Source organism: Nannobrachium achirus, assembly GCF_963921795.1.
Source record: "Nannobrachium achirus genome assembly, chromosome: 18".
Lineage (NCBI taxonomy): Eukaryota > Metazoa > Chordata > Actinopteri > Myctophiformes > Myctophidae > Nannobrachium > Nannobrachium achirus.
The window spans coordinates 37,247,440-37,274,144 of NC_137825.1; the positions used below are offsets into that span (position 1 = coordinate 37,247,440).

The window sequence follows — 26,705 nt, forward strand, 5'->3', positions numbered from 1 at the left end:
CCACTCCCAGACAATAGAACAATATTGGCTCTGTCTGCCAACATTGGGATTTATCTGGCCTGTCTGTAGTTTGGAGGGGATCACAAGCAGACCAAAGCACATTAAAACATGGTGGGGCATTACAGTAGTCCTGGGTGCATTCTGAAAGCATGACCAGTCAAAGAGAAAACTATTTGACGCTTGCAAGTGTGAGGCAGTTCTTTGCTGGACATCAACCGTTGTGGTCTATAACAAGACTATAATGGAAGCACACCTCAGATCGATGATGCCCTGCGCTTCGTCAGAGGGAAACTCCCTTGCTCCAGGGAATACGAGAAGCAGTGTAGATAACAGTGGTGGAAAAAGTTTTTTTACTTAAGTAAAAGCATCAATACTGCAATATAGAAATAATCTGTTAGGGTGCCCTCACACCAAAATACCTAGAGTGGAATCCGCCAATGCATTTCAATGAGAATGGAGTGTTTTTTTGCCAGTAGAGGATTTCTTCAAAAAACGCTGCATTCTCATTGAAATGCATTGGCGGATTCCACTATAGGTATTTTGGTGTGAGGGCACCCTTACAAGTAAAACTCCGGAATTCAAAATGTACTTGAGTAAAAGTATGAAAGTGTTGGCATCAAAATGTACTTAAAACTACCAAAAGTAAAAGTAATCAAATAGCCTATCTACGAGCTCACAAACGCTTCACAAAGCGACACATGGTGAGCTTGTAGATCGGCTATTTTCAAATAGCCTAGGTATAAAATAGGACTAAAGTGGTTAATGTATGTTTTATAATATTATAATGTATATCTGCAAAGTAAAGTTTTCAAATAAATGTAGTGGAGTAAAAGTGCAATGTTTGGATCCGATATGTAGTGGATTAGAAGTGAAAGTATTGGAAATTGGAAATATTCTGGTAAAGTATAAATACCTCAAAATTGTACTTAAGTACAGTGAGTAAATGTAATTAGTTTTATAGTCAGGGGCCATAGGGTTTGTTCGTGCTAATCAGTCTAAAAGCGCCAAATTTTGCACAGATGTAGCCCAGGGCATGCTCTAATGATTTAGCTAGGGCGCCCGAGTCGGCGACCTTCAGGGTCGCCACACGGCCAAATCAAGTTGGGCTCCCATCGACTTTCTATACAGAAGGAAAATACCCAGAAACATGCTTTAAGTAGGATGTGAGGGGTCTAACTAGGGATTTGTAATGATTCTGAATCCATTGCTAACTTGATTTGGCCACTGTGGCGACCCCGAAGGTCGCCGACTCGGGCACCCTAACTAAATCATTAGAGCATGCCCTGGGCTACATCTGTACAAAATGTGGTGCTTTTAGACTGATAAGCACAAAATTACCATTCTATCTCCCTAAGGGCGGCGTCCGACTATTATTTAACTTCATAATACTATGAACAGGGGGTAATTCCCACAGGCAAAGTCTGCTGAAATGCAGACTTGTGAGCAAGAAAGTGAGCATAAAGGGATCACAAAGACTGTAAGAGAATCCTCAAGCACTTGAGGGCATCTTAAGGGCCATCCTGCCACCTGAGGAAAGGCCAAGAGGTCACACAAATAAGTTGGGGTTCTTACTCCAGGCAGCATGAATGCATGCAGAATGGTGTGCGTGTGTGGTGCACACCAATTAGAAATATTGGCCTAAGGATGTCACTAGAGGTCTAGAGCAAAGGCTCTTGGGTCACCAAAGCATCATCTGGGGAGCATGGATGCACTCAGCACTACAAACCATGGCTTAAAGCCAATAGTTGAGTTTGAGCCTTAACATCCTGGTTCTCATGGATTCACTCTTTTCCTTCCCTGGGCTAGAGTCACATCACGTCACTCCAATCAGCTTCCCTCTCTAGGAATGTCACGTAGGTGTGTTTCTGCACAGTACAGGATTATCACTGACTTGAGCCAGATGCCCTTCAGCAAAAAGGCCTGGAATCTGGACCACACTGTAGTGAGCAAAAAGTAAACTGTTGAAACTATAGTAACCAGAGTACCTAAAATGTTATAACGGCTCAAAATATTACTACTACCCAAACTAATAACTACAAGTACATAAAATGTTTTAATGGCTCAAAATGTAATATGTAGCTATCCAAAATGTATATATTATGTAATTTATGTTATAACAAAAACCTGACAATGTGCACATATTTAGTACTTTTATGAAGCAAAAAATTTAACTTCATAAAAGTAAGAAAAGCACAAAATATAACAATCAGCCTTAAAGGGTTTCAAACAACAAATCAATCAGTGCTTGTGCGTTTGCAACATGCAAGTTTGTATTGTATTTTTAACTTTTTTGTTGAAAGTCTTTTAACCTTTTCTCCCACCTATGACTCAAAATTGGGACGCCAGGTTGAAAGTTGTTAATGCATGGCATCCTCTCTCATTTCCAACTTATTTCACTTCTAATACAGATAATCCAGTTAAGTTTTCTTAAAAGTTGTTGAACGGTATTTATGTGAAGTGCATCTCCATGGGTATGCATGTCTTGTTCTGTTGAGGCAGGCTTATGTTGCAGTTTGCTCAGATTTATACCAGCAGAGGTCTGCTGCCAGTTTAAACAGAAGTGCAAAGTAGCCATTCACCATACATTAATTCTTTTCAAGCCTCTTGTTTCTTTTGGCAGGAGCAGCTGGCTTAGCCTCAAGAGAGCAGTAGCAGCAGTAGATCCACCATTACATACTGTCTACACCGGACATGAACACCTCTAAATTTATGATCCAAGCAACCAACGCTCTGAAACCTGACAATGTGCAAATATTTAGTTCAAGATGCTATTTATCACTTGATGGGCTCTTAACCTAAACATTAATATAACCCATGCATTGCCATTATATTGTGCATCTACTAATTTGAAGTTTCAGGTGAATGAAATGGGTTTGACTCTTCCCTTTTTTCATGTCCGTTCTTGCATTGTCTGGAACATCATTTAACCAGGGTTTCAGTTGATCGCTCGTATCACAATAGCGCGTTTGTTTTGAAGGGACATTTGAACGAGCCGGTATTGGATGAAAACTCTTCCTGTTAAACTGCCTACTCCACTCACTACTTATGTTTTTATCAATTATATTTACCGTTTGGCCCCTGTGGCTTTCTTGAATAAAAATATGCAACTTCATGTCTCAACTTGCTCCAGTCCGTTGAACTAAAAATACATAAAGGCAATTCCAGGAACTTGCACTTTATAACATGACATTTATCTCTTGCATCTTAGACAGTTTAACTGATTCTTGATGCATAATTACCCCATGATATAACAATGTAATAATACAAAGCTGTTTGCTCACTGTATGTCAGAAATGTCAAGAAATCTTGTTTTTTTAAGAATTTTATTTCTTATGCTTATGTGCTATACAATAGTGTAAATTAAATACTGTTTCCAAAATAATTCTTAAATAAAACTTTTTACAACTGAAACATTTTAAAGATTGAAAATACAGCATATTTAGTATGGTAGTATTGTAACTCATATGCATGCTCAAGGCATACATTCTACGTTTTTTTTTAATATAAAGAACCCAAAATTTGCACAGCATTTCATTGTGCCATTTCATGATAAATTAATTACAATAATGAACATAGCTGTACAATCATACATTACTATACAATCCTCCATTACCCCATCAGTCTCCAAGGTTTTTGATCAAAAATAGTGTAGGCCTATGCAGTGACAACTGGCATGAGTTGGAACTCTGATGAACCCATCAGCTCTACCTACTGGCCGTTCCACCAACTACACTGTTTGACACATTTTCATGGGAGAAGGTGGTAGCACTTTGTCTGAGGGTTCCAAAAAGAAAAAAGAAAAATCTACTTGCATTGCTACATCTACTGGGCCCAAGAGTCCAAAACGTTTAATCCCTATCCGTGTGGAACAGATTTGGAGTTTGGGTTTTAAAGATGTGTGATTAATTTATTGGCATAATGTTGGCCGCGATCACAAATCATGTATCAAGTGATACCAATGTTGTTTGTTTTGAACTAGCTAAAATGTATATCTGATCTACTGAGACATGTTCAAACTTTTGGGCCCTGGGGACCAGAGGGAGGAGCGTAAAAGACAAGACAATGGAAACAAAGGGGAAACAGTTTTAAGAGTGCAGAGAAAAAATAAATAAAAATAAGTGAGGGGTGAGGGAGAAAAGAAAAAAGGGGAATAGCAATCAGTCTGTTTTTAAACAAACTACACCGTACAAAACATAGCTAGAATGACACTTAGAATGCATACTGGGCTATGCTTGTACTCCTTTCACTGCAGTCTACTGCTCACCACATCCTTGTCACTGGCTGAAGAACTGATTCCGCCCGTCCCAAGTTCATGATGCAAGAGCAAGGAATCCTGTTGCAGATCTAGATGAAGAAATTAAATAAACAGCCATTAAAACCACAATAAACACATTATATTCAGTATGTTGATTTAAAGTGATTAACAGATACAATAATGTTATAGCACTTTACAGACAGTAATGCTTTCATTAAAAACACTTTTAATTGCCAAAACTTTTCCAGAATATTTAACCCGATTTCCAGGACTATATAACAATAATTCAGCTCAATAACGAGTCGCTTACTCCTATGTGCAATGCCCAAAGACAGGTAGTGTATGCCAGTGGTTCTCAACCTTTACAGGCGGTGACCCCCGAAATGATCATATTTGAAGAGAGTTGAGGAATTTTGTATAACATGGTTTTATTGTGAAAATAGCCAATCTGCAGCATGTAGATCAGCCATTTTCACAATTTCTGCCTCTAATATTTGACAATTTGGCCAATGTTTAATTTGTCATTTCAGAGGTATTAACAAAATCAATAACCAAAGACAATGCATAGTTATTTTTTCCAGGACCTTCCAGGACCCTTGATCAATTCCAAAACTTTTCCAGTACTGGACAAATATTTTTCTAATTTCAAAATATTTCCAGGAATTTCATGACCGTGGGAACCCTGGACAGTATGTGAGGGACTCACTCTATGTTGCTCTTCAGCTGGTGAACGGTGCGCTTGTCCAGGTAACGACAGAAGAGTGTGAGCAGGTTAGGTGGCATGAAGAGTGGCTCTACCAAGGAACACTGGGATAGCTGTCCTGCCACCTGGAAAATCGTATCCGTCCTGAAGAAACACAAAGGACAGCAGATTTAATGCCACTCCAACGGCATGTTAAAAATGACAAATATAAACTAAAATATAGGGATTATTATGCTGAAAATTCTCACCAGGTCTCAAAGTCACCAATGCTGGGCTCTAGTGGAGCTCCCGAGGAGAGCAGCCTTTCTCCTTGGGATAGGAGGGCGTAAAGCAAAGACAGCCCAAACTAAGAAACCAAAACACACAGGGGAAAGGGAGGGGTAGGAAGAAACACTGATTCAGTCCAAAAACCAAGTTTGAAATTGCTGAGGAAAATGTCCAACAAAAAAGTGAATGAAAGCAAAGCAGCCACAGGAAGGACAGACCTTGTTTTGACATGCTAGTGTCAGGCACTCGTATGTTGTTAGAGACTCTGATGTTGTCAGAATCTTGAGGACCCCAACGAGCTGGCTGAAGGTCAGGCCTCCAATCACAATCCGAAGAGGTGGGAAGAGCACCGGAAGAGACTGGGGAGTAGGGATGGTAGACATTTTATACAGAAGATTCACTAAAACATCTCTACATTTAACAAAAAGGATTCATCATAGATCCCTTACCTCATCTGTATCTCTGGCCATCAGTGTATGCAAATGAGAGCTCACCGCCCGCAGAGCAAGAAGAGTGGAATCATGGTCCAAAAATGGAATAAGTCTGGACAGCAGCTTCTTGCCTTTGGAGATCAGTAGACAAGGCAGGAACTCCTCACCCAACTCTCTGCAGTGAAACATTTTAAATACAGCACTAAGTCCCAAAGGGTAATTTAGCCACCACCTTCAATAATGGTGTCATAACATGTTATATTCATATCATATATTATGACAATATGTTACCTTCATGCTAGCAATAATTGTCTGTTTGTCAAGTTCATAAATGAGGGTGCTCTGGAGTACTCACAGAACATCAGGGTCTTGTAGCTCTGAGTAGATGCGCTTAACCTTTCTCTGAGTATTCTCTCTCTGCTTCGTTTCCTCTGCCTCCGTCAACACAGACGTCTTCACCCTCTCTGCGTCCTCTACCTCCAACAGCACTATGAACAACTGCAGGACAGGTGTGACACATATGACACACACCTTTTGGAGTCACAAACAAGAAGCAAACTAGAAACTGCTTTACCTTTTCAATTTTGTTGAGGAGGTCCAATCTCTGCTGTCTGGTGTCTTTCTGTTCCTGTTATGAATACATACACATTTCTGATTACAGAGGCAAAGCCTCATCAAAAGTTTACAGAAGACTAAAAGAATAAAATGAAGTCACATCACCTCATTTGGAACCTTGTGTGGAGCTTTAGCAGCGTGGACGGCGCCGATGGCACGGCGAGGCGAGTAGCACGTGGACACAGCAACCTGACCTAAGGAACCTTCAATATGCACAACTGGAAGAACAAATTCATTCCGAAATGTGTGAAAACACTAGCAAATGAGATGACAACATGGTTCATTAACATAAGACAGGTGAATAAGTCATAAACCTGGTGTATAAGTGTCTGGTTTTGTGATGTAGGGTGTGGTGAGCTTGGGCAGTTCCTTTTTGCTCCTAATGCCCAGCTCCTCTTCAGTGAGTTTAGCCTCTAATCGCCGATAGTACTCCTAGAGTTGAATAAGAGATAAATTACTACAAATCACGTTCACTCTGATGGTATAGTATTTTGTAACCCAATTTTCACCCAGTGCCAATTGCCTAAACTGTAATCCTGGGCACTACGCTCCCTCTGCCAACCTGGGGAGAGCCCCAAACTGAGCTCATGCTTCCTTTAGTGCATGTGGAGTGAGCATGCTGCTTCTTATGGCCTGACAGGGGGTGGCCTGACAGAGGGGAAGCTTCCCCGGTAGGATGTAGCACATGGAAGGAACACGTTATTCCATCCAGTTCGTTTCCCCTCCATCAGGCGCCTCGGCTGGCCTCAGGGAGCAGTATAGAGACCAGGATTACTGCATTTTTTGCTAGGGGACATGGGGAGAAGACTAATGCTTGATTTGTACCCTCTGTCGCATACCACAAATAGCAGATCTCCAAGCTCACTTCGAGTCGCAGCGGCTATTTTCGGTGCATGACAGCAGCATGCAACCAAGTATAAGGTGACAGTCAAAATGCACAAACAGACGTGTGTAGTTCACTTCCATCCTACATTATGAGCAAAGGGGCTGCGCATTGATGCATCACATGCCGCTGAACTCTACACAAACAGTTTGCCATCTAGGCATGCGATGGCTACTCCATGCCATGCCTACTCAGTCGTGCATGTGTGACCGGGCTTGATCAAAAATGCCACAGTACGATTGGTCTTAAACCAGCCAAAACATGTCTCCCCTTCTCTGCTCCCTCCACTGGCTCCCGGTTGAGTACAAAACACTGATGCTGGCTTTCAAAGCACCTCCATACCTTCATAGCCTGATCAAACTCTACAACCCATTCACTCAGATCAGCTAACACAGGAAGCTGACAGAACCCTCACTAAAAACCCCAGGACAACGATCCACTCGTCCTAGACCCTCCTGTGGAATAAACTCCACAACGTTGCACTTTAGCTTCCGCCGTGGTCTGAAGACTCACCTCCTCAGATTCCAAGTTTTTTACTGAATAGGTGCTTGGTCTACCTACGAGTACCATTTCTATGCATTTGTTGTATCATGTTAATGTATTACCTTGCTTACTGTAAGAGCGTCTGCTAAATGCCTAAATTGGACTAAATCACCCTTTAGTTTAGGGTACGGTCCCAGAAACCGCCGCTAGTTCAACACTTAACTCCACGTGAAGGCATGTGACGAGTCAAAGCACTGCAACGAGACACTTCATCGCTTTGCTCATGTAGAATGGAAGTGACATTCGAAGGCACAACAGAGCTGAGCTTTGATATCAGTGATGCTATAGTACCTGGTAGTAATAGTCCTCACGGTATGGGTTCTCACTTTGTAGCTGAATCATTTGGAGCCTGATGATCCACTCCTTTTCTTTGGCTGTCATGAGATCACAGTAAGGATCCCAACGCTCTGGTTTCCTACAAAGGGGTGATGCACTTCATTTAATAGAGGCATTAATAGTTAATGTGATTTTAATATGAAAGAAAGAAAGCAGGAAAGCTTAGTCTAAGCACTGCCAACCGTTGTATTGTCCGGAATTTCTGAATAATTTGTCGCTTGTGTTGTGGGTGGAGCTGAGTAACAGGTCCTGGATAACTGTGGGTTAGACAGGGACAAATGACACCTTTTAACAATATGTATGTGTACTCTGTCTGCTTCAGTTTTAATAACACAATCACAGCATGTTCTGTGAAACTAAGCATTATCAAACTATCAGGTAACTTCAGGTACATCATCTTTGGGGGTTGACTACTGAGTTACACCATTTTATACTTCGAATGACGTGTTGCTCAGTTATTCTAACATATTACTCCACAAGTCATGAGGCATAGACAGACCTGAAACGCTGCACTGGGTTAGATGAAGGACTGTACACGGGGCACGGTCGTGGAGAGTTGGTTCCGAAGCGAAGCTGCATCATCTTGGGGGCCATCGAGTGACGGGAGGGGGAACATGAATGCAATGGAAACCTAAAGACCTCTGTCTGATTCTACAGAAGAGCACAACTCAGTGAGAAAAAAAAACATGCATTCAATTTACCCTTTGGGAACTTAGGAAATAAACATTTACTCTCTCTATTGCATTGGAAGAGGCCAGTGTGGAGTCATGGAGGTCACCTGATTGTAATGCTGCCGTGGGGTCAGAGGTTGACGGGAGAGAAGTGGGGATTGTGGTATTGCGGTATTCATCTGCAAAACAATAAAATAATTATAATATGGTTGTACTTGCCAAAACATTTAGGAAAGTTGCCCAAGTGCTAATAGAATGAAATGGGCAATAAATCACCTGAGGAGTGCCTCGCTCGGCAAACGATCTGTTATAGTAGGGTCTTCTGGGGGATCCTCTCCTGCCTCTGAAGGAAGGAAAGGGGTATGGAGGCTCTACTAGGAACTTGGACGTTGGATGCTGACCTCTGCCATCATGACCATCAATCATATACACAATAGCATTATCCTAGAACACACACAAAGGATATGATGACTGTTGTTCAGTAAACTCGCTGAAATGAGGAATATATTTGCTCAGCAACTAACCTGTAGAATTGATCCAGAGGTTTTTCTTGTCCTTCTGTAAGACGGTGACATCCACTATTAAGTTGAAAAGGAAGCAATTTAGTCAGGGCAGCAGGCAAAAATCCCACAGTGGATAGAATTACCTTCACCCTGCCTGGGTTAAATGGCAGATCTACAAGCCAACAACATATTGTAACACGAGGGGTTGTGAGCTTGTAGATATTACGATAGAAGGTTTTCACTATTTGTTTTCATGTCTGTTAAAACTTAGAAACTCACAGCATTTTCGTCCCAACCACTCCAGGACAGAGGAGTTCCACACTCAACTATGGCACTGTCCAGACTCTTAAAAGAGAAAGAAAATCAGCATCAGCAGTCCAAGACGGAGACAACCTGCCATGCATGCAGTGAGATCTGGGGAATAGCTTCCAAATCTAAATGACTTTATTGTACCTTGAGACTAGGTCGCCCCTCCACTGTCCTCATCACAGCCGGGTCTTCAAACATCTCTGGCTTGCGTTGCCCTCCCCTTTGCCCCCTTGAACCCCTCCCCCTGCCGCGCTGCCCAACGGGGCAGGTGGGCAGGTACTGTGGTCTGTGCTGCTTGGGAGGGGAGGGTGAGAGGGAACGTGGGGTGGGAGGTGGGGAGATGTGCGGGACTGGGGGGACTGGAGGCGTTTCTTTAAACTGGAGAAGAGGTCTGCTGGAATCACCTCCTGTCAACATGTCCTCCGAATCCAGATCTAGACAGTCAAGGTACATTTTACCATTTTCCAGGACAGGGGTCTTCAACAGGGGGTCTTCAGAATTACTACAGGCAGGCCGCCAAATCTTTGTGTGATAGGATTCTTTTTTACATTAACCACTTGGTCCTTGGCCTGAAAAATGCTGAAGACCCCTGATCCAGCACATACAAATCTTACATAGTACATACATACCCATCCCAAACGTCTCTTCATTGTAGAGATCTATCATCTCGTCCTCCTCTTCCATCTGCTGTAGCTCACAATCCATGTCATTGTCGCCTTCATTCCACGGATCTCCCTTCTCGGGCCACTGTGGCTGGGAGACCTCATTTTCAGTCTCCAGAAGACAAAAGAGACAAACAAGAGTTCAGATAACAATAACCAAGATGTAAATTAGCCGCAAATTGCAACACCAACCATTGACAGCCCATAATACATCCAAACTGTAACCCGTCCGTTAGCCCCAAATCCCGTTCGCCAACTTCGCCCTAATCTTTTTCCACCGACCTCACCGCGCTAACCGCTCGGTGGGGCGTTTTTTTATATACGTGTACTTGTATTTGTTCTACTGAGGATAAGATTTAGGGTTAAACAGTTTTACTGAGGTTAAGATTATGAATAGGGTTAGGTTTTGGCACCGTTTTACTGAGGTTAAGGTTAGGAATAAGGTTAGGTTTAACCGTTTTACAGAGGTTATGTTTAGTAATACCAGGCAGAGACCATGTACCGTTCTGCCAGATAGACGGCCGAGGTAAAAGAGATTTGGGGGGCAAAAGGACTGGTATTCCTTCCAAACATTGTTATCTGAAGGTATTCCTTCCAAACAGTGTTATCTGAAGGTATTCCTTCCAAACAGTGTTATCTGTTAACAGCTGTACTAAAAGCTTGACTGAAAGTCCAGTATACATAAAAAATAGGAATTAAAATTCCAAAAAGGTAGCACAATTTAAATCAGTGGAGGACAAAGTAGGTCTTACTCACATTTCCAATGTTGATGTCAACATATTAAAGAACAAATCTAAAGTTGCAATTTGCAGCTAGATATAAATGTAGTGAAGGAAATATAAGACACATGTAGGATATTATACAAGCAAAAAAAGAAAAGAAAAAAAGAAATAGGCCTAGGCTACATAAGCAGACCGATATTCTACTAAAATGTTGGCCTAGATCTTTCATTGAAATTAAACCCTTGCACTTACATGTGGGGCCTTTGAAATTCAAGCATGCATTTACATACATAGGCTATAGTGCATTCGTTTAAATTTGAAAGCATCATACAAAAGTATGATGTTTAATACAGTCAGACTTTTCTGTTTGGATGTATGGGCTCATTGGGCTTGTGTTGCAACTCTTGTTTCAACATATTAAAGAAAACAATCTAGAGTTGCAATTTGCTGCTAGATATAAATGTAGTGAAGGAATTACAAGACAAATTAACATGTAGGATATACAAGTAAAAAAAGTGATATGCTACATAAGCATCCTTCCTAAAATGTAATAGGCTATAGGCCGCCTAGATCTTTCTTTGAAATTAAACACTTGCACTTAGGCCTACATGTGGGCCTTTGAAATTCAAACTTGCATTTTCATAAATAGGCTATACAGTGCATTCGTTTAAATTTGAAAGAATCTTACAAAAGTAGTCAAGATTAGACATTATCCCTATCGGATTATCATCTCATAAATAATGCTTGCCGAAAAAGTCTGCACAAAAACAGCAGATCTAGCAGATCAGAATATTAGATCTGTTACATGACCAGGTGTACAAGCTCACATGGAAATGCGAGGCCACGTGTTGTGAGTTTATAGATCTGGACTGGACGCGCAACACCGTCGTACGAGGAACTATCATGTCAGGCTTTTTTTTCTGCTCCAATGCTCCATTACTTCTCAGAGGCAAATATTGTACTTTTACTAGGCCTGCCCTACATTTGTTTGAAAACCTTAGTTACTAGTTGCTTTGCACTTCAGCCCTATGTACACGTATCCTTTAATTATCCCCGAGATTCAAAAAACAAACGAAAACTGTAGGCTTTAACTTACTTGTTCTGAGCCGCTCAGTGGCGTGTCCGGCAAAATCGTGTCACACATCTTTCGACAAGCTGTCTCTGAGTCAGACGCCTGGGGTCGCTCATTAGCTTAATTAATGAACTGACACTGTGTGACGTAAGGAGGAGGAGGCGTGGACCTGATGGAGAGGACCAAGCGCACCTTGCAGCTCACTGATTCCTGTCCATTATTTTTTTTGTTTTGAATTATTATTAGGCCTATTTCAAAACCTTCCCTAAAAAAAGCTATGATTTTCATTTAAAAAAATGTATTAAAAAAATGTCATGAATAAATAAAATACAAATATTTTATTAAAAAATCCATAAATTAGAAAATAAATGTTTTATGTTTATAGAACAAGTGAAAATAGCAGACTTTGCGCCACGTTGTGAGCTTGTACATCTGCTATTTTAACTAGTTTGGGTCCCGGGCAAACGTCTGATTTCTCTTTTGGTTCATGTTCATGAGCTAAAAAGTTTTAGCCTGACACTCAGCCTGAATTGACATTTCGTTTCACTTCGCCAAAACAAAAAATTTAAAGGGGTGTGGCTAGCGATTCAGGGTCTGGAACTAGGCTAAAAAAGTTTGGGAACTGCATTAATTCTTAGCTGATGGTCAAGCTGATGGTACGCTCTATTTAACCTTACCCGACTCCGCCAGATGGTGGCGTATTGAGTTCAGGCCATAGACTGTAAAAAAAGGTTCAGGCTCTATTGGCTCAATGGTACAAATGTCAGCACAAAAATCAGGTTAGTTAGAAGAGTTTCAAATCAGGTTATAAGAGTAAAGTTACATTGTGCAGCTAGTATCCTAGTAGCCTGCTCAAGTGAACCACTGATTATGAGTGCATAGGCCTAGGCCTACTGTGCATTACACTTGGTTTGTTCTGTTCACCTCCTGTGCACTGAACAGAGTAATAGTCGTTTATTATGTTCTTTGGTATCATTATTATAATTTTTAATAAATGCATAGAACAATGGTGAAAATATGATGCAATATCTTTGGCACTGTAACAAATACGTGATAGCTTAGCTGGTACACAAAACAGCGGACAGCACATCATATCTATAAAAATGCAATAGCAGTGATACTGGTACTTTTTGCAATGTAAAGCAAATATATTAAACATTTTCCCTTGCACCACAGTACAAGTCCTTCATTGAAACAATACTTTAGCTCTCAACCAGATTATTCTTTTCCTATTTACCTTTTCTCAAAAACAAAAATCAGTGGTAAATATTCAATTTGAATCAATACAGTATGTAAAAGATTACATACATCAGCATGACATCATATGGCAATTTTACAAAACATCAATATCATGGTTTAGTTTCATTCATTTTGTCTTTCACTCTGAACTACGTCATGGTTGGCTAATCTCATGTGCACATATTACCACCAGTCCAACTGCAGTCCACTTTTTTCCTCCACACCAACAACAATTTTGACAATTTCAGCGTTATTTTACACTTAGCCGTGGCAAAAATACTGGAAATTGCAGATGTACAAACTCACAATGCGTCGAGATGCAACGTGTTGTGAGCCTGTAGATTCTTATTTATAGACCATTTTTAAAAATTGTTTAAAATCTTTGAAAAAAATGTAATGCCCCAAATAGGGACGCCAGGTTGAAAGTGGTTAATGCTTTTCGTTTTTCCTCTCCATTCCCTTTCTTGAATATAGTATTCTTAAAACCCCAGAAAGAGACCAGCTCCACAATCATTTCTTCTTGTTAACGCAAAACAGACTGATAGAGAACTTAAACAGTCATGTAGCTTCACATGGTGACCAATGGAGGGGGCACTCAGATGACAGCATCTTGGTTTTGGTCCTCAGCCGAACAGTTTGATGAAACAGGGGTGGCAGTAGGGCTTGTTTTCCTGCTCCTTGAAGCAGCCCTTGCTCAGGGGCTTGAGACAGAAGTGGCACACCAGGTGATGTGGATGGAACTTGGCGCCCATGGCGGTCACGCATCGGCCCAGGATCGGCTGCTGGCAGGCCTGGCACACGCTGCCGCGTGACTGGTGGTAGTGGACCTCGCAGAGCGGCTGGCCCTCGTGTTCGAAGAAACTGCCATTGACGAAGGGGCTGTAGCACTCCTGGGGAAGGGGGGAAGAAAGAGCAAGTGAAATTCAGTCACAGTACACAGTTAATATAGTGAAAAATTGTTACTATTGTTACACTAAAGCATGTGGTATGGCATGTGAGAGCTTTAAGGCGCCCTACACACAGTTGCGTGAAACATCTTCTCCGTATCATCTGAGAATGGCCACTGGGGGCACCGTACTAATGCATTGTCAATGGAAGGTTGTTTGGTGTTTTGTCGTTGCCGTGTCTCTTGGCCAAAAGACAGCCTGTGGTTGAGCTAGAGACACGGCAACGACAAAAAACTCAATTGACAATGCATTAGTACGGCGCCCCCAGTGGCCATTCTCAGACGATACGGAGAAGATGTTTCACGCATATGTGTGAGTCCAGCCTAACCATTCATGCCTTACTATCGTACAATGAAATCGTACAGTGAAAATAGCTGATCTAAAAGCTCACCTCACATATGTGACACATGGTAAGATTGTAGATCAGCTATTTTCATGCCTTTATTCGATAGGACAGTAGACTGACAGGAAATGAGGAGAGAGATGGGGAATGACATGTGGCAAAGGTCGTCCGGATCGGGAATTGAACCGGCGACGCCAGCAGGCATGATAGCCTAGTATGTGGTATGCGCCTTGACCACCAGGCCAACGTGCGCCCCACGGAATGTATAAGTTAAGCATATATGCAAATGAACTCTTGTGGACTGAGTTCATTTAACACTGAGGATTTGACAGTGTAGATTGGTGTACCACAGATATCAAATGGGTTCCGTGGTCTAATGCAAAGTGGGGGTCCTTGAAATTAAAAAGGTTGAGAATCACTGACTTATTATGTGTCACTTTTGATAGAAATGATGAGTGACACATAGCATAAACAACAACAGGGGCTTACTCTGCAGACAAAGCACTGCGGGTGCCAGAGGGCATTGAGAGCTGAGATGTAGTTTTCCAGGATTGGCTGGCTGCACCCTTGGCAACGGGATGCGAAGAGGGTCAAAAAGCACTGCTGACAGTACTGCTGCCCCTCCCGGTCATGGAAACCTAAAGGACATGATGTCACAATTTGAAACAGGTAACCATTGTTCACATACGTATGTGTATAACATAAGACATAAGACATAAAAGACAGTGTAAATATGACTTCACATTCCACCTGGCCCTCTGCACCTGGGCTGGTTAGGTGTGCATAGTGTAGGTAAGTCAGTGAAAATGTAGGTGTAGGTATCACGTCAACAGTAGAAATGGCATATAAATAGACCACCTGCACCAGGATTGACCTGCATAACTAAATGTAATGTGCAATCTATCACAGTAAATGGGCATAAATAAGATATATACATAGAAGATATATACATATTGCTTAAAAACACAAGATCTACTCAAATGCAAGGATGATATTATAATGTTGAACACGTGTCTAGTCTCCTTTATATCAAGTATTGAAAAATCACATATACTGTCAGTATTTGGCAAATTCACACCACCTTGTAGCTAACAACTAATAATAATGAAACTGAGGTTTATGTGGCTGGTGGGGTGTTTTTGAGGGCTATGTGGAGCGTTGCTCATTCTGCAGCCTCTTGTTCATGGCTTTCAGGCTTTGTGTGTGTTGGAGTACCCCACACAGGATGTGTACTCGCCATTACCTTCCTCTCCAAACGCCCGGCTGCACTTGACGCAACAGAAACACTCTGGGTGCCAATTCTTGTCCAGGGCGGTGACCATTTTCTGAATGACGGCAGGAAAAAAGTAATTTTAGAGCTTCAGGTAGGACAGCAGTGTTTGTAAGGGTTGTTCAAGTTCATATACGCTGACAGGCTATGGCTTAATTTATACTCCATCATACGACAGTGCCGATAAGAACTGACTGTCGTCACACTCATCATCACCTTTACTTAAACTCTGGAGTACAATTGAGGGCAGGCCCTCATTTACAATTCAGCCGAGATACAACAATAATCAACAAAATATACATTTAAATACAGCAATATTAAAATATAATCAGAAGAAGAAGACTTAAACTAAAGAATATTCAAGGAACTAAAAAAACTGATATTTACCAAAAAATATCTGTTTATACTATAAATAGTATAGCAGTCTAGAACAAAATGAAACCATCCTCCTGAATTGGCCTTACTGATTTTAAGGACTTCCAATGTGACGCAATATTTGCTTGACAATCAGTTCTTAATTCTTATCAGCAGGCGACACCATCGTACTACATATTATAAATTAGTCTTATAGGTGAAATAACAGACACACATTCACATACTGCGTTCAACACACAACTTAGTATTCAACTCACATTGAGTATAGGCTTGTTGCAGTGTGCACAGTGTGGGGAATAGAGGGTGAAGTAGTCAGACTCGCAGTACGGCCTCCCGTCTTTCTCAAAGAAGTTCCGGCTGCCCAGCTCTGTCTCACACTCGGTGCACACAAAATGTTCCGGGTGCCATACCTTCCCCAGGGCAGTCACCACCTGGAAATGGACGCATGAAAACCTCATTTAACATGTTTGGATACTCTGCCTAATGGTAAGCATGCGTAAATGCAGAGCAAAAATAGATGAAGTGAGGATTTGTGTAACACTGATAGAGCAAAGGGTTAAATCAACACTGAGGATTTTACTGTGTGGCTATTGGTTTTAATGCTGAATATAAATCTTTCTTAAATCTTGTGAGAAAGTTCTTTTTTTACACAGCTTTTTGTCCCGCATCACAAGACAACTTTCTACTGTCAAGGTCTTGCCTATCAGCTAAAAACTGTATACACAGTTTTCAAAGGAGGAGCTCATTGCTAAGGCAGAAAACGTTGCTCCTTTCCTGTGCATAACAACTCACCTGCCCTACTACTGGCTTCTGACAGGCTGAACAGTTGCCCTTAGAGGACGTTTGAACTCCTTGTCTGCTCAGGTCCGATTGGAGGAGTCCCAACATGCTGTCCAATGAGCCTCCGGATGAGGCTTGCGGGGGTGCAGCTGGCTGCTGTGGTACCATGACAACTGGGGTGACAGGTGCAGCTGGCTAGTGAAGGGAAATGGAAGGACGAACACAGTGGGATTACAAGATCCACTATGGTCAGCATGGACCTAGTCCAAAAGGTGCTGTCCTGAAAATGGCTATCAGACCTGTGACGTCTTGATGTGAGATTGTGTGTGATACACTGGTGTTGGGCAGTGACCAATATCCAGACAGAGGGGAAAGAGAGGAAGAGAGAATGTATGTAATAATCAATGAGTCATAGCGAAAAGAAATCAGCAACATGCTGAAAGGCATGCCAAAGAATAGAAACAGATTAGTTAGAACATCATTCCCAACCCCAAGCCACTGGACTTCACACCTTCTGAACTCACAGTCAGTAAAACTAATGATAGAATGACATATCTCACCCACACATAGTTACAGCCATCCAAAGCAAAAGGTTTGTTAGTTATTTAGCTAACTGATGCCATTTTAGCATTAAAAAAATCACATTCAGCACATATCTGGAGACAGCAGTATTAGTTCATGCATGAACACAGCAAAGTGCACATGAACAAAGTGAATGTAATTATGAATCCACCATGAAACGATGGGAGCCCAGCGGAAGCCTGCGACAGCTGTGAATTAACGGTGAATGCCAGCATGCCCTGGCACTCACATTGAGAGCAACTGTTGCAAAGAACACGAAACCCTTTAAGATCACCAGTTTAGCAAACCACCACGTTCCTTAAAATGCTGCATTTACATGCAGTACTTGGTGAGATGCTTACTGTGCTCTGGACTCTAAAGTCAGACAGAGAGGCCATGAGTTTGTCCAGTTCCAATGTGGCTGAAGTGGCGGAAGGCTTTGCTGAACTGGAATACAAGAGACAATATTTGTGTTGGCTACTGCCACAAACACAATGCACAAAGAGTTCAGTCCAGCGATTCATGTATGGCACATTATTTATCAGACAAATAATTACTGTTCGTCAGCAACGTTGAATGTGCTACGAATCATGTAACTTAAATAATCTTAGGCCTACTTAATCTTAAAGATTTCTATTGACTGTGGACAATACCATAATTGCATAATTGCTCTTATGATGTGCAAACTATAACTTTGGTCGATATAGTCATTATAAAAACATATATTATTATTTATGGTGCCGTGCTTTTAGCCTTGTTTAACCAAATTAAGTATAGAAATTTATGTTAATATACACAAGCTTACAACACGTGTCGTGTCGTGATGCGATGTGATGCTATATTTGAAACATTTTGAAAATCTGTCCAGAATAGGCTACTACGCCAGGTTGAAAGTGGTTAACCTCTAAGCAACGTACAGAGACTGTTTGCAGTGCAAGTGTTAATATTCTTTTCACTTGAATTATAGATCATTAATTTTTTAAACAATAGCACCACTGTCCTGAATGTTCCAACCTTTATGAACTTCCTGTTTGAATCTGTTGCCCTGGGAAACAACATAAACCATGAGAGAAACATCTCTTGGTCCGCTAACTAACTAGCCTTCAGAAAAATATCCATATAATGTTTTTATTCATTACAATTAGTAGCGGTATTATTCTTGTTAAAAGCAGCTGACAGGATGATGGGAAAGGATAAAAACACATCAATAGACCTTTATGGACATTTAGTTTCCATACGACCAAATGAAACATGTGAAATAGCAGGGACTGGAGTGAGTACCTGGGTGAAGGTGATGCATTCTTGTCCTTCATCTTCTCCCTGTCATCTTTCTTAGAGGTGGGGAACTGTGCAAGGATCTCATCTGACAACACAAAGACATTCACCTCACAGTTACACACAGGGTGAAGACAAGCACTTCTGCATAAATTAATGCAGTATGTAAATATCCTTATACTGCTGTGCTTCCTCTTGGTGACTGATTTTCCCCTTTGGGATAATAAAGATATCTATCTAACCTCGTGTCACCAGGCTTTCTCGGGGGAAAGCCTGGTATTACTAAACAGGTCGTTTGATCCGGTCTAGACCGAATGGCATCCTAGACCGGATGGCAGAAGAAGCGGAGTCGCTTTGTTTTGGTTCCCCGTTTGTTTCCCCAATCCCTATTTAAATGCTAGAGGAGTGTAGTCTTGCCGGTCGCTGTGAGTTGGACTAAAAGATGGATATCCCAAACAAACTTTTCCAAAAATAAGCAAAACTACGCTGCTCCAAGGGTTTTATTGGGTAGGTACTAAAATTATGTCATTGAGCGCGGGGAATTGTTTTGGGTTAAAACTGATTCCGGTTTGGTAGTTACGGCCAAAGTGTAGTCCGTTTTGACTACAAAATGACGTAGGACGCCATCCGCTCCCGACCGGATCAAAAGCCGAAATTGGAAGCGATCCCAGGCTAGCATAAATACACAGAAAACACACATTGACACAAGTGCGCGCGCGCGCACACACACACGTGCGTGCACAGACACTAACCTGTGATGTTAAACTGGGTTGCGTTCAGCTCCTGTAACAGGTGGTCCAGTTCACTGAGACCCCCACCCAGCAGCGAGGAAGAGGAGAAGGCAGGAGGAGGGTCTGCTGTGCGGGGAGATCGGGGCTTACACACCGTGCTAGAAGACAGACAGAGAGGTAGACGTAAAGAGTGAGGAAGCTGTTAATGAGACTTGTAGAGTGAGGAAAGTGTTGATGAATTTAAGGCTGACTTAGAGGCCAGCGGGACAGGCCAGTAACTGAAGGGACAGGTTGAATTCCTTGCAACTGTCGAGATCTTTCCATCAACAACTGTACAGTATGTGTCCTACAGCAGCAGCAGCAGCAGTGCTCTAGTTCTCAACCTTTTCAGGCCGCGACCCCCCAAATAATCATATTTTAACTGGGGACCCCAGCCCACCCTGAAGAGAACTAAGAGTTGAGGCATTACATTTTGTCTAACATGGTTCTATTGTGAAAATAGCAGATCTACATGGCTATTTTCACATTTTCTGCCTTTAACATTTGACAATTTGGCCAATGTTTAATTTGTCATTTTAGAGGTATTAAAAAGTCCTTAAATTGTCACTTTAGAAATGTGCAGATACCCTCTATATACTTAAACCTTATGCTGGTTTGTTTACTGTTGAGAGAGAAAACAATGTTTCACATTAAGTTAATCATCTGGGGACCCCCCCAAAATATTTGGGACCCGACCCACAGATTGAGAACCACTGCTCTAGTTTAGTTACCAAAAGTTGTTCATTTAATCTTATCTTGTGGTATCTCATCTTATCAGGGTTATAATCAGCCCTGATGAAGGCAGCTTAGCTGCTGAAAAAAAAAATAAACATCTTAAAAAGAAAATGCGGCCGGCTACATCTATTATTTTCATCCAAAATAGTGACCACAAGATGGATGTACGCAAGATTTATGCTCCCTAGTAGCTTATTCAGCCGCTGAATCTGCCTGTGGGAAAATAACTGTACAGCGCAGACATTAACTTCTCTAGCAACAATGTTTGATTAATCTCAGCCAAGAAACGGTACAGTACAGTATGTTGCTGTTTATTGGGCAGGCAGCTCTCCAAAACAATTTGGACAGCTTCTAATGCTGGCGGACACTTCCTCTGTTGTTGCCGTCTCTTTAATCACACAAAGCCTATAGCGTCCCCATTCTGGGGCAAGCATTCAGCAAAACATATTATAATCTCACAACCGTTGTGAACTTGTAGATCGGATATTCTATTTTCGGCAAAGAGATTTGGTGTCGAGTTAAAAAAAGGAGCAGACCAAGTCGACTCCTGGGGGACTCTGGTCAACAAAGTATACAGTTTATGTGGTTTAAGTGGTTGAAATCTCATATCAGTCTGGTTGTCTGTCGCTATAATTATTTGTTTTATTTTTCATCAGTTGCTATTAAGGACTGAGATTAGAGGACCTCAGAGATTTTTGGACATTGATATGAATGCCAACATCAAGATAGACATACCAATAAGATTAATAATTAATAAGACACTGTAATTGAGGGTTAATTGGCAGGGATGACGATGAGGGTACCTGTATAGTTTGTCTGGGTTGGAGTTCTGAGACGCATTGGACTTCATGGCAGCAGAAACAGTCTGAAAGAAGACGAAAAGAGATACTTCGTTGAATACACAGCGTCCCCAACAGAATGTTTATCTGTTTCTCAACATTAAAATCAAGATACCCTTAACTCAATTTCTGAACAAAAGAGACTTGAACTAGTCTAGATACAAATCCTGTAGAGCACATATGTCAAACTCAAGGCCCGGGGGCCAAATCAGGTCTGTGAATGAATTATCTTTGGCCCGCGGGATGATATTTAATTACTATTAGAACTGGCCCTCTGGTATATTGTACGCACCACCACCACAAGGAAGCGTATCGCCTGTGGTCAACTTCCAGTTACCCCTCTCCCCCAAAATGTTTAAACAAAAGTGAACTCTGAAAACAGGGGTTTTCAAGCCAGGTGGGAGGCAGAGTAGCCTACACGTTCACGGATGTAAAGGGGCAGGTTCAATACGTGCAATCATTTCAATACGTTTTAAATAAACATATTGAACCAGTCTGGTCCTCGACTTGTAACATTTTTTCAATTTTGGCCCACTGTGTATTTGGGTTTGACATCCCTGCTGTAGAGGCTTCATTGAAAGTCAAAGAAAACGCTTGAGTGTGTTAAATTAAATACAGTAAATGAGAGTGATTCAAAACTAGGAGAGGTTTTGATACATGTGTGTCAGTCTAAGTTCAAAGATAAATTGCATGGGCATGAATCTGATATTGATCAAATGAAATGTCTGGGAGACATTCAGTAGTAACGTAACAGCCACTAATTTATAGGGAGAGGGTGGCTTCAGGTTCCCTACCCAGCAAGTGGAAGATAAGTAACTTACAACATTAGAGATGATGATGCGCTACAATTATTTGAACCTAATTCCTTTATAGAATATTGTCATACGTATACGATGAACGTGTGCAAAGTCATTGGCTAATATTTCAAGCTGCCACTACAAATTAACCTATAGAGGTTGATATTGACCTGGGCTGGAACAAATATGATCTGTTATAAATAAATGCTTGTACTTATGCAAACTTTGTTCTTATGTGAACTTTGAACCTGATAATAACATCAATCTTATAGATCATCTGAATAGCTTAATGACAATTAGTTATAACCAAAAGAAAATGAGTCTGTATTTGAGGGTATAAAAATTAAAAATTAAATCCCTAGCTATTTCTCTCTTACCTGCTGAGGGGTGTAGGCGGGTGGTGGTGGCCTGTCTTGGTCAGGGTCCTGGGAGACAGCTGTGATGGCTTCAGAAGTGGGCGGAGGATCAGAGGTAAGCAGGACAGGGCACCTGGCTAAAGGAGAACTGGTGTTCTCCAGGTCTGCCAGGAGGGCATCTAGAGAGAAAGATAGACAGAGAGAGATGGACAGATAAGGAGAGAGAAAGACGTGACCATGAAAAACACGAAAAGATGGATGGACAAAGAGACACCAAATAAAGGTAGAGAGAAAGACAGATGAGAGACAGAGAAAGAGAGTGGTAGAAACAGACAGAACTAGAAGCAGTGCTCTTCCGAGCACAGGTCTCCACCAGGCCAGGCGTCCTGGTGGTGCTACTGTATAATAGGCCAGTGTAAAAAGGGTGGCATATGTTCTTCACCTTAGACCTTTCATGGCAATCGGCAATGCATGATTTGAAGCATTGTGTTCAAAAAAAATGTTTTGCTAAAGTCTAGCTGCTGGTGGCGCTATAACAGGCCAATGTGAAAAGTGTAGAATTTGTTCCTTGACATAGTGGGAATATGTGTGGCAAATTTCACGGTAATTGCAAGCTGCGTTGATGATTTGAGGCATTTTGTTCAAAACTTGGAAGCTAATATTAGCCAATCAGGATGGAATATGAAATATCAGACGGATCAGACTTGATCACATGACTATAGAGATACTGCAGTGTGTACTGATTTGTGTTATTTTTGGAGAAAATCTGAAGGAGTAATATCCAAAAATGTGTTTTACACAAGTCTGCCCAAAGGTGGCGCGCTATAAAAGGCCGATGTGAAAAATGCAGGGCAAAGGTTTATCCTTAGCCTCTAGGGAGTGCGCTTACAACGTTTTAAACTGATTGGTGGAGCTATAGGTAAAACCACAAATCGGCCTGTTATAGCGCCACCATGAGGCTGATTTCAAAAATTTGAAGTGGCATTTCTTCCTCGACCTAGTGGGAACGTGTGTGCGCGATTTCATGATAATTGCACTTTGCGTTTGGGATTTGAGGCATTTTGTTCAAAACGGCTCAATCCCACAAACTTTGGAAGCCAATCTTAGCCAATCAGGATGGAATATGCAAAATCGGACAGATCCGTGTCGATCACATGACTGTCGAGATACTGCCTACCGATATGTAGGATTTTTGGACAAAATCTGTAAGAGTAGTGCACAGAAATGTGTTTTGTGAACATCGGCCACTAGGTGGCGCTAGAAAAGGCCCATTTGAAAAATTTAGGGCAGAGGTTCTAGATTGGCATCCAGGGAATGTGTGTGCTCACTTTGGCAGCGACCGGGCCAACGGCGACTGAGATTAGGTGCACACAAACTGCGAGGACACACGCACGGATGGACGCACGCACGGACACACGGACGGACGAAGGGGAAAACATACTCTCCCCCATGCCTTCGGCTGGTGGAGACAACAAAGCATTGGAGGATAATATTGCAACAGGAAGGGTGAAATAGTGGAATGTGTTCATGTTGATGAGTTTAGCTTCACATAGGTAATGGAAAAAATTGTCTATGAACAGGTGGCTAGATATCTTGAAGAGAATAAACTGATCTACGAGTTCCAGTCTGGCTTCAGAGAGTCCCATTCCACAGATACATGCCTCATCTATTTGAATGATTACATCAAACGTGAAATTCACGATGGCAAATATTGTGGCATGGTCATGCTGGACCTCCAGAAGGCATTTGACACCGTCGATCATTCTATTCTGATCGAAAAACTCAAAGCTATTGGTCTTGATAGCACAGCAGTGAGATGGATGCACTCTTACTTGGTGGGGAGGGAACAGATGGTGGAAGTCAACGGAACCCTGTCCCCCCCCCTCCCAGTAAACTGTGGAGTACCTCAAGGGAGTATACTAGGACCACTGTTGTTCTTAATATACGTAAACGACATGTCATCTGCTTGTGACTGCAATCTGTTTCTGTTCGCGGATGACTCGGCTCTCCTAGTCTCAGGCAGAGACATTTTGCAGGTTGAAAAGGCCCTTAACTGTGAACTTAACAAGATCTGCACCTGGCTCAATGACAACAGACTCTCAATTCACCTAGGCAAAACTGAATGTATCCTCTTTGGATCTAGTCAGAAACTTAGCCTAGTTGAGAACTTCACAATTAAAGTAGGTGACACTGTGATAGAAAGAAAAAACCACATCTGCTACCTGGGTTGCATCCTGGAGGCTAACCTATCCAGTGAAAAAATGACCACCAAGGTAATCAATAAAGTCAATCAACGAATTCGCTTCTTGCAAAGAGTTGCCCCACTGATCAATATTAAATCCCGAAAGACACTAGGAGGTGCTCTTATTGGGCCCCTCATTGATTACGGAGTCCTTGTCTGGTATCGCGACGCCCCAGCTGCCTTAAAGCTAAAGCTCCAAACAGCCCAAAACAAACTAATTAGGGTTGTGCTTGGTCTCCCTCCTCTGACCCACCTTACCGAGCTTCACCACGAAAGCGTGGGGTGGCTCAAAGTAGCTGACAGAGTACAGCATCTTGCAATGGGCCTGGTGTACAAGATACACTACACCTCCAAGATTCCCATGTACCTGACAAACTACTTCTTAAAGGTCAAGGATGTTCACGATCATAACACCAGAGGCAGCTCCACTAATCATCATCAGCGTAGATTTAACACTAAACAAGGCGCTAACTCGTTCTCCTGCTATACCATCAACATGTGGAACGCCCTTCCACAAGCCCTAAAGGAGAGCAAATCCCTAGCCTCCTTCAAAATTGGTATGAAAAGTCACCTTCAGACAGCAGCTACCCGTGACTTGTAAATAGACTAAGCCCCCATGCTCCCCCCCCCCTTTTTCTTTGTATTCTGCCTTTTGTATTTGATGTTATGCTTTTGAAACTGATATTATCCTAGATAAAGTACTATGTTCTATCCGTCTGTCTTTCAATGTTATATGAGATACTTAAAGTGTGGTTCCTGTGGAAATAAGCCTCGGCTTTCTAGGATCTCCTTTTAGTTGACCTTGTACCAGTGATTTGTACTGTCATGAAACTGTACTTTTTTCTATTGCAAACTTCTAATAAATTCTTCAATCAATCAATCAAACATTGGTTTGTGCTGGCAAGTAAGGATCATTTCCTACTTTTTGGTGTAGAATATCAGTATTTACAATGATTTACAATAGTAACAATTGTTTATGCCCATGAAATTCAAGTGACAAAAAACAAATGCAAGCACAAACATGGAAATGAAGATCATGCAAGTCAGATTGAGGGTCAAACAAAATGGAATGATAGGACATACAGACGTATGTCGAGAACAAAACACAGATTACAGACACAGAAGAAGGTGAAACACACAGACAATTACGTACCAAACACAACAATACGAGGACTGAGAGGGTAGTTAAGTGGATCAGGCACTCCTAAGGGGAGACAGACAGCCTCAGTGACCGATAACATAGCAGCAAATCAGCCCACACAAAATCATACTGACATAGCAAGAAGGACACAGAGAGACAGGCCAAACAGAGAGACCTGAGACACTGAATGGACAGGAGACACAGACTAACCTCATACAGAGAACAGCTCAATGACTCGACATGTTTAAGTTATTAGAAACACAAACATTTCAGTAGACATGCCAGTATGAAAAGGAAGGCGAGGAGGAAGAGTGTTTGGCAGCTGATATAAAAATTCATTATCTGACCCCCTTCTAACCATGACAACTCTTACGTCTTGTGTACTGCATGTGTGCCCTCTTTTGCCCATTTGATCCAACACTGCTGCCATAGGATAAGATATTGTATCTGCACATAGCACTTGCACATGTTTGACACTGCTGTAAGGAATATATGCTATTGTACCTAAGACCCTAAACCCTGACTCTTATTTCTATAACATCCAGTATTTGTATATTTTTTAAAATTATTATTCTTGTTTTTTTGTATTATTATGTTATCACAGTTCTGTGGAACAAGTCCCACCAACATTTCGCTACCTGTACTTACAAGTTGCGAGTTAGTGAGTGACAAATAAAACCCTTCTAGATTCTTGATTCACTTGTGTCCCAGTGTGGACTCCTGTGGTAAACCTTACAGCTTGCATGCATGACATCACTGTAGAAAGTATTTTAACTGGGACTAACGCCCTGGCCAAAATGTGTAGAGCGGGGTCTGAACTTGGTTTAATGCGATTGATCAATCCAATCCAATTAAGTGATAGATTATGATTGATGAGAGGGCAGGCAGATGTCTCTATTTGATTTTCCATCCTATTTTAAGTGCTTTAAGTAGGCTATAGGAATGTGCCTACTAGGAATGTTAATCTTCATTTGGTGTTGTTGGACGACATATTTGAACTTGACTGGACTTCCGCTCTGCTGACCATGACGACTGGCCCTGGTGAGTAATCTAGACATTATAA

At 41.7% G+C, this 26,705-nt stretch overlaps 3 protein-coding genes across 3 annotated transcripts in view; 1 reads left to right on the plus strand and 2 right to left on the minus strand.

Annotated features, from left to right (window-relative positions):
• Window positions 1–26,705, plus strand: part of pkmyt1 (protein kinase, membrane associated tyrosine/threonine 1) — a 156,616-nt gene that overhangs the window by 113,331 nt on the left and 16,580 nt on the right. The window lies entirely within an intron of this gene.
• patl2 (PAT1 homolog 2) lies at window positions 4,311–8,615 on the minus strand (the record flags this gene model as incomplete). Its single annotated transcript, XM_080747563.1, has 12 exons — window positions 4,311–4,344; window positions 4,962–5,102; window positions 5,207–5,304; window positions 5,444–5,584; window positions 5,675–5,831; window positions 6,012–6,154; window positions 6,231–6,278; window positions 6,377–6,489; window positions 6,586–6,703; window positions 7,989–8,112; window positions 8,216–8,290; window positions 8,533–8,615. The coding sequence occupies 12 exons, from the start codon at window positions 8,613–8,615 to the stop codon at window positions 4,311–4,313; spliced, it is 1,275 nt and encodes a 424-aa protein (XP_080603689.1).
• On the minus strand, window positions 13,835–25,742 carry LOC308303074 (transforming growth factor beta-1-induced transcript 1 protein-like; the record flags this gene model as incomplete). Its single annotated transcript, XM_080747394.1, has 11 exons — window positions 13,835–14,101; window positions 14,991–15,139; window positions 15,745–15,826; window positions 16,404–16,577; window positions 16,939–17,121; window positions 17,850–17,934; window positions 18,769–18,850; window positions 19,515–19,651; window positions 21,071–21,132; window positions 22,281–22,438; window positions 25,655–25,742. 11 exons carry the CDS (start codon window positions 25,740–25,742, stop codon window positions 13,835–13,837), a joined length of 1,467 nt encoding a protein of 488 aa, XP_080603520.1.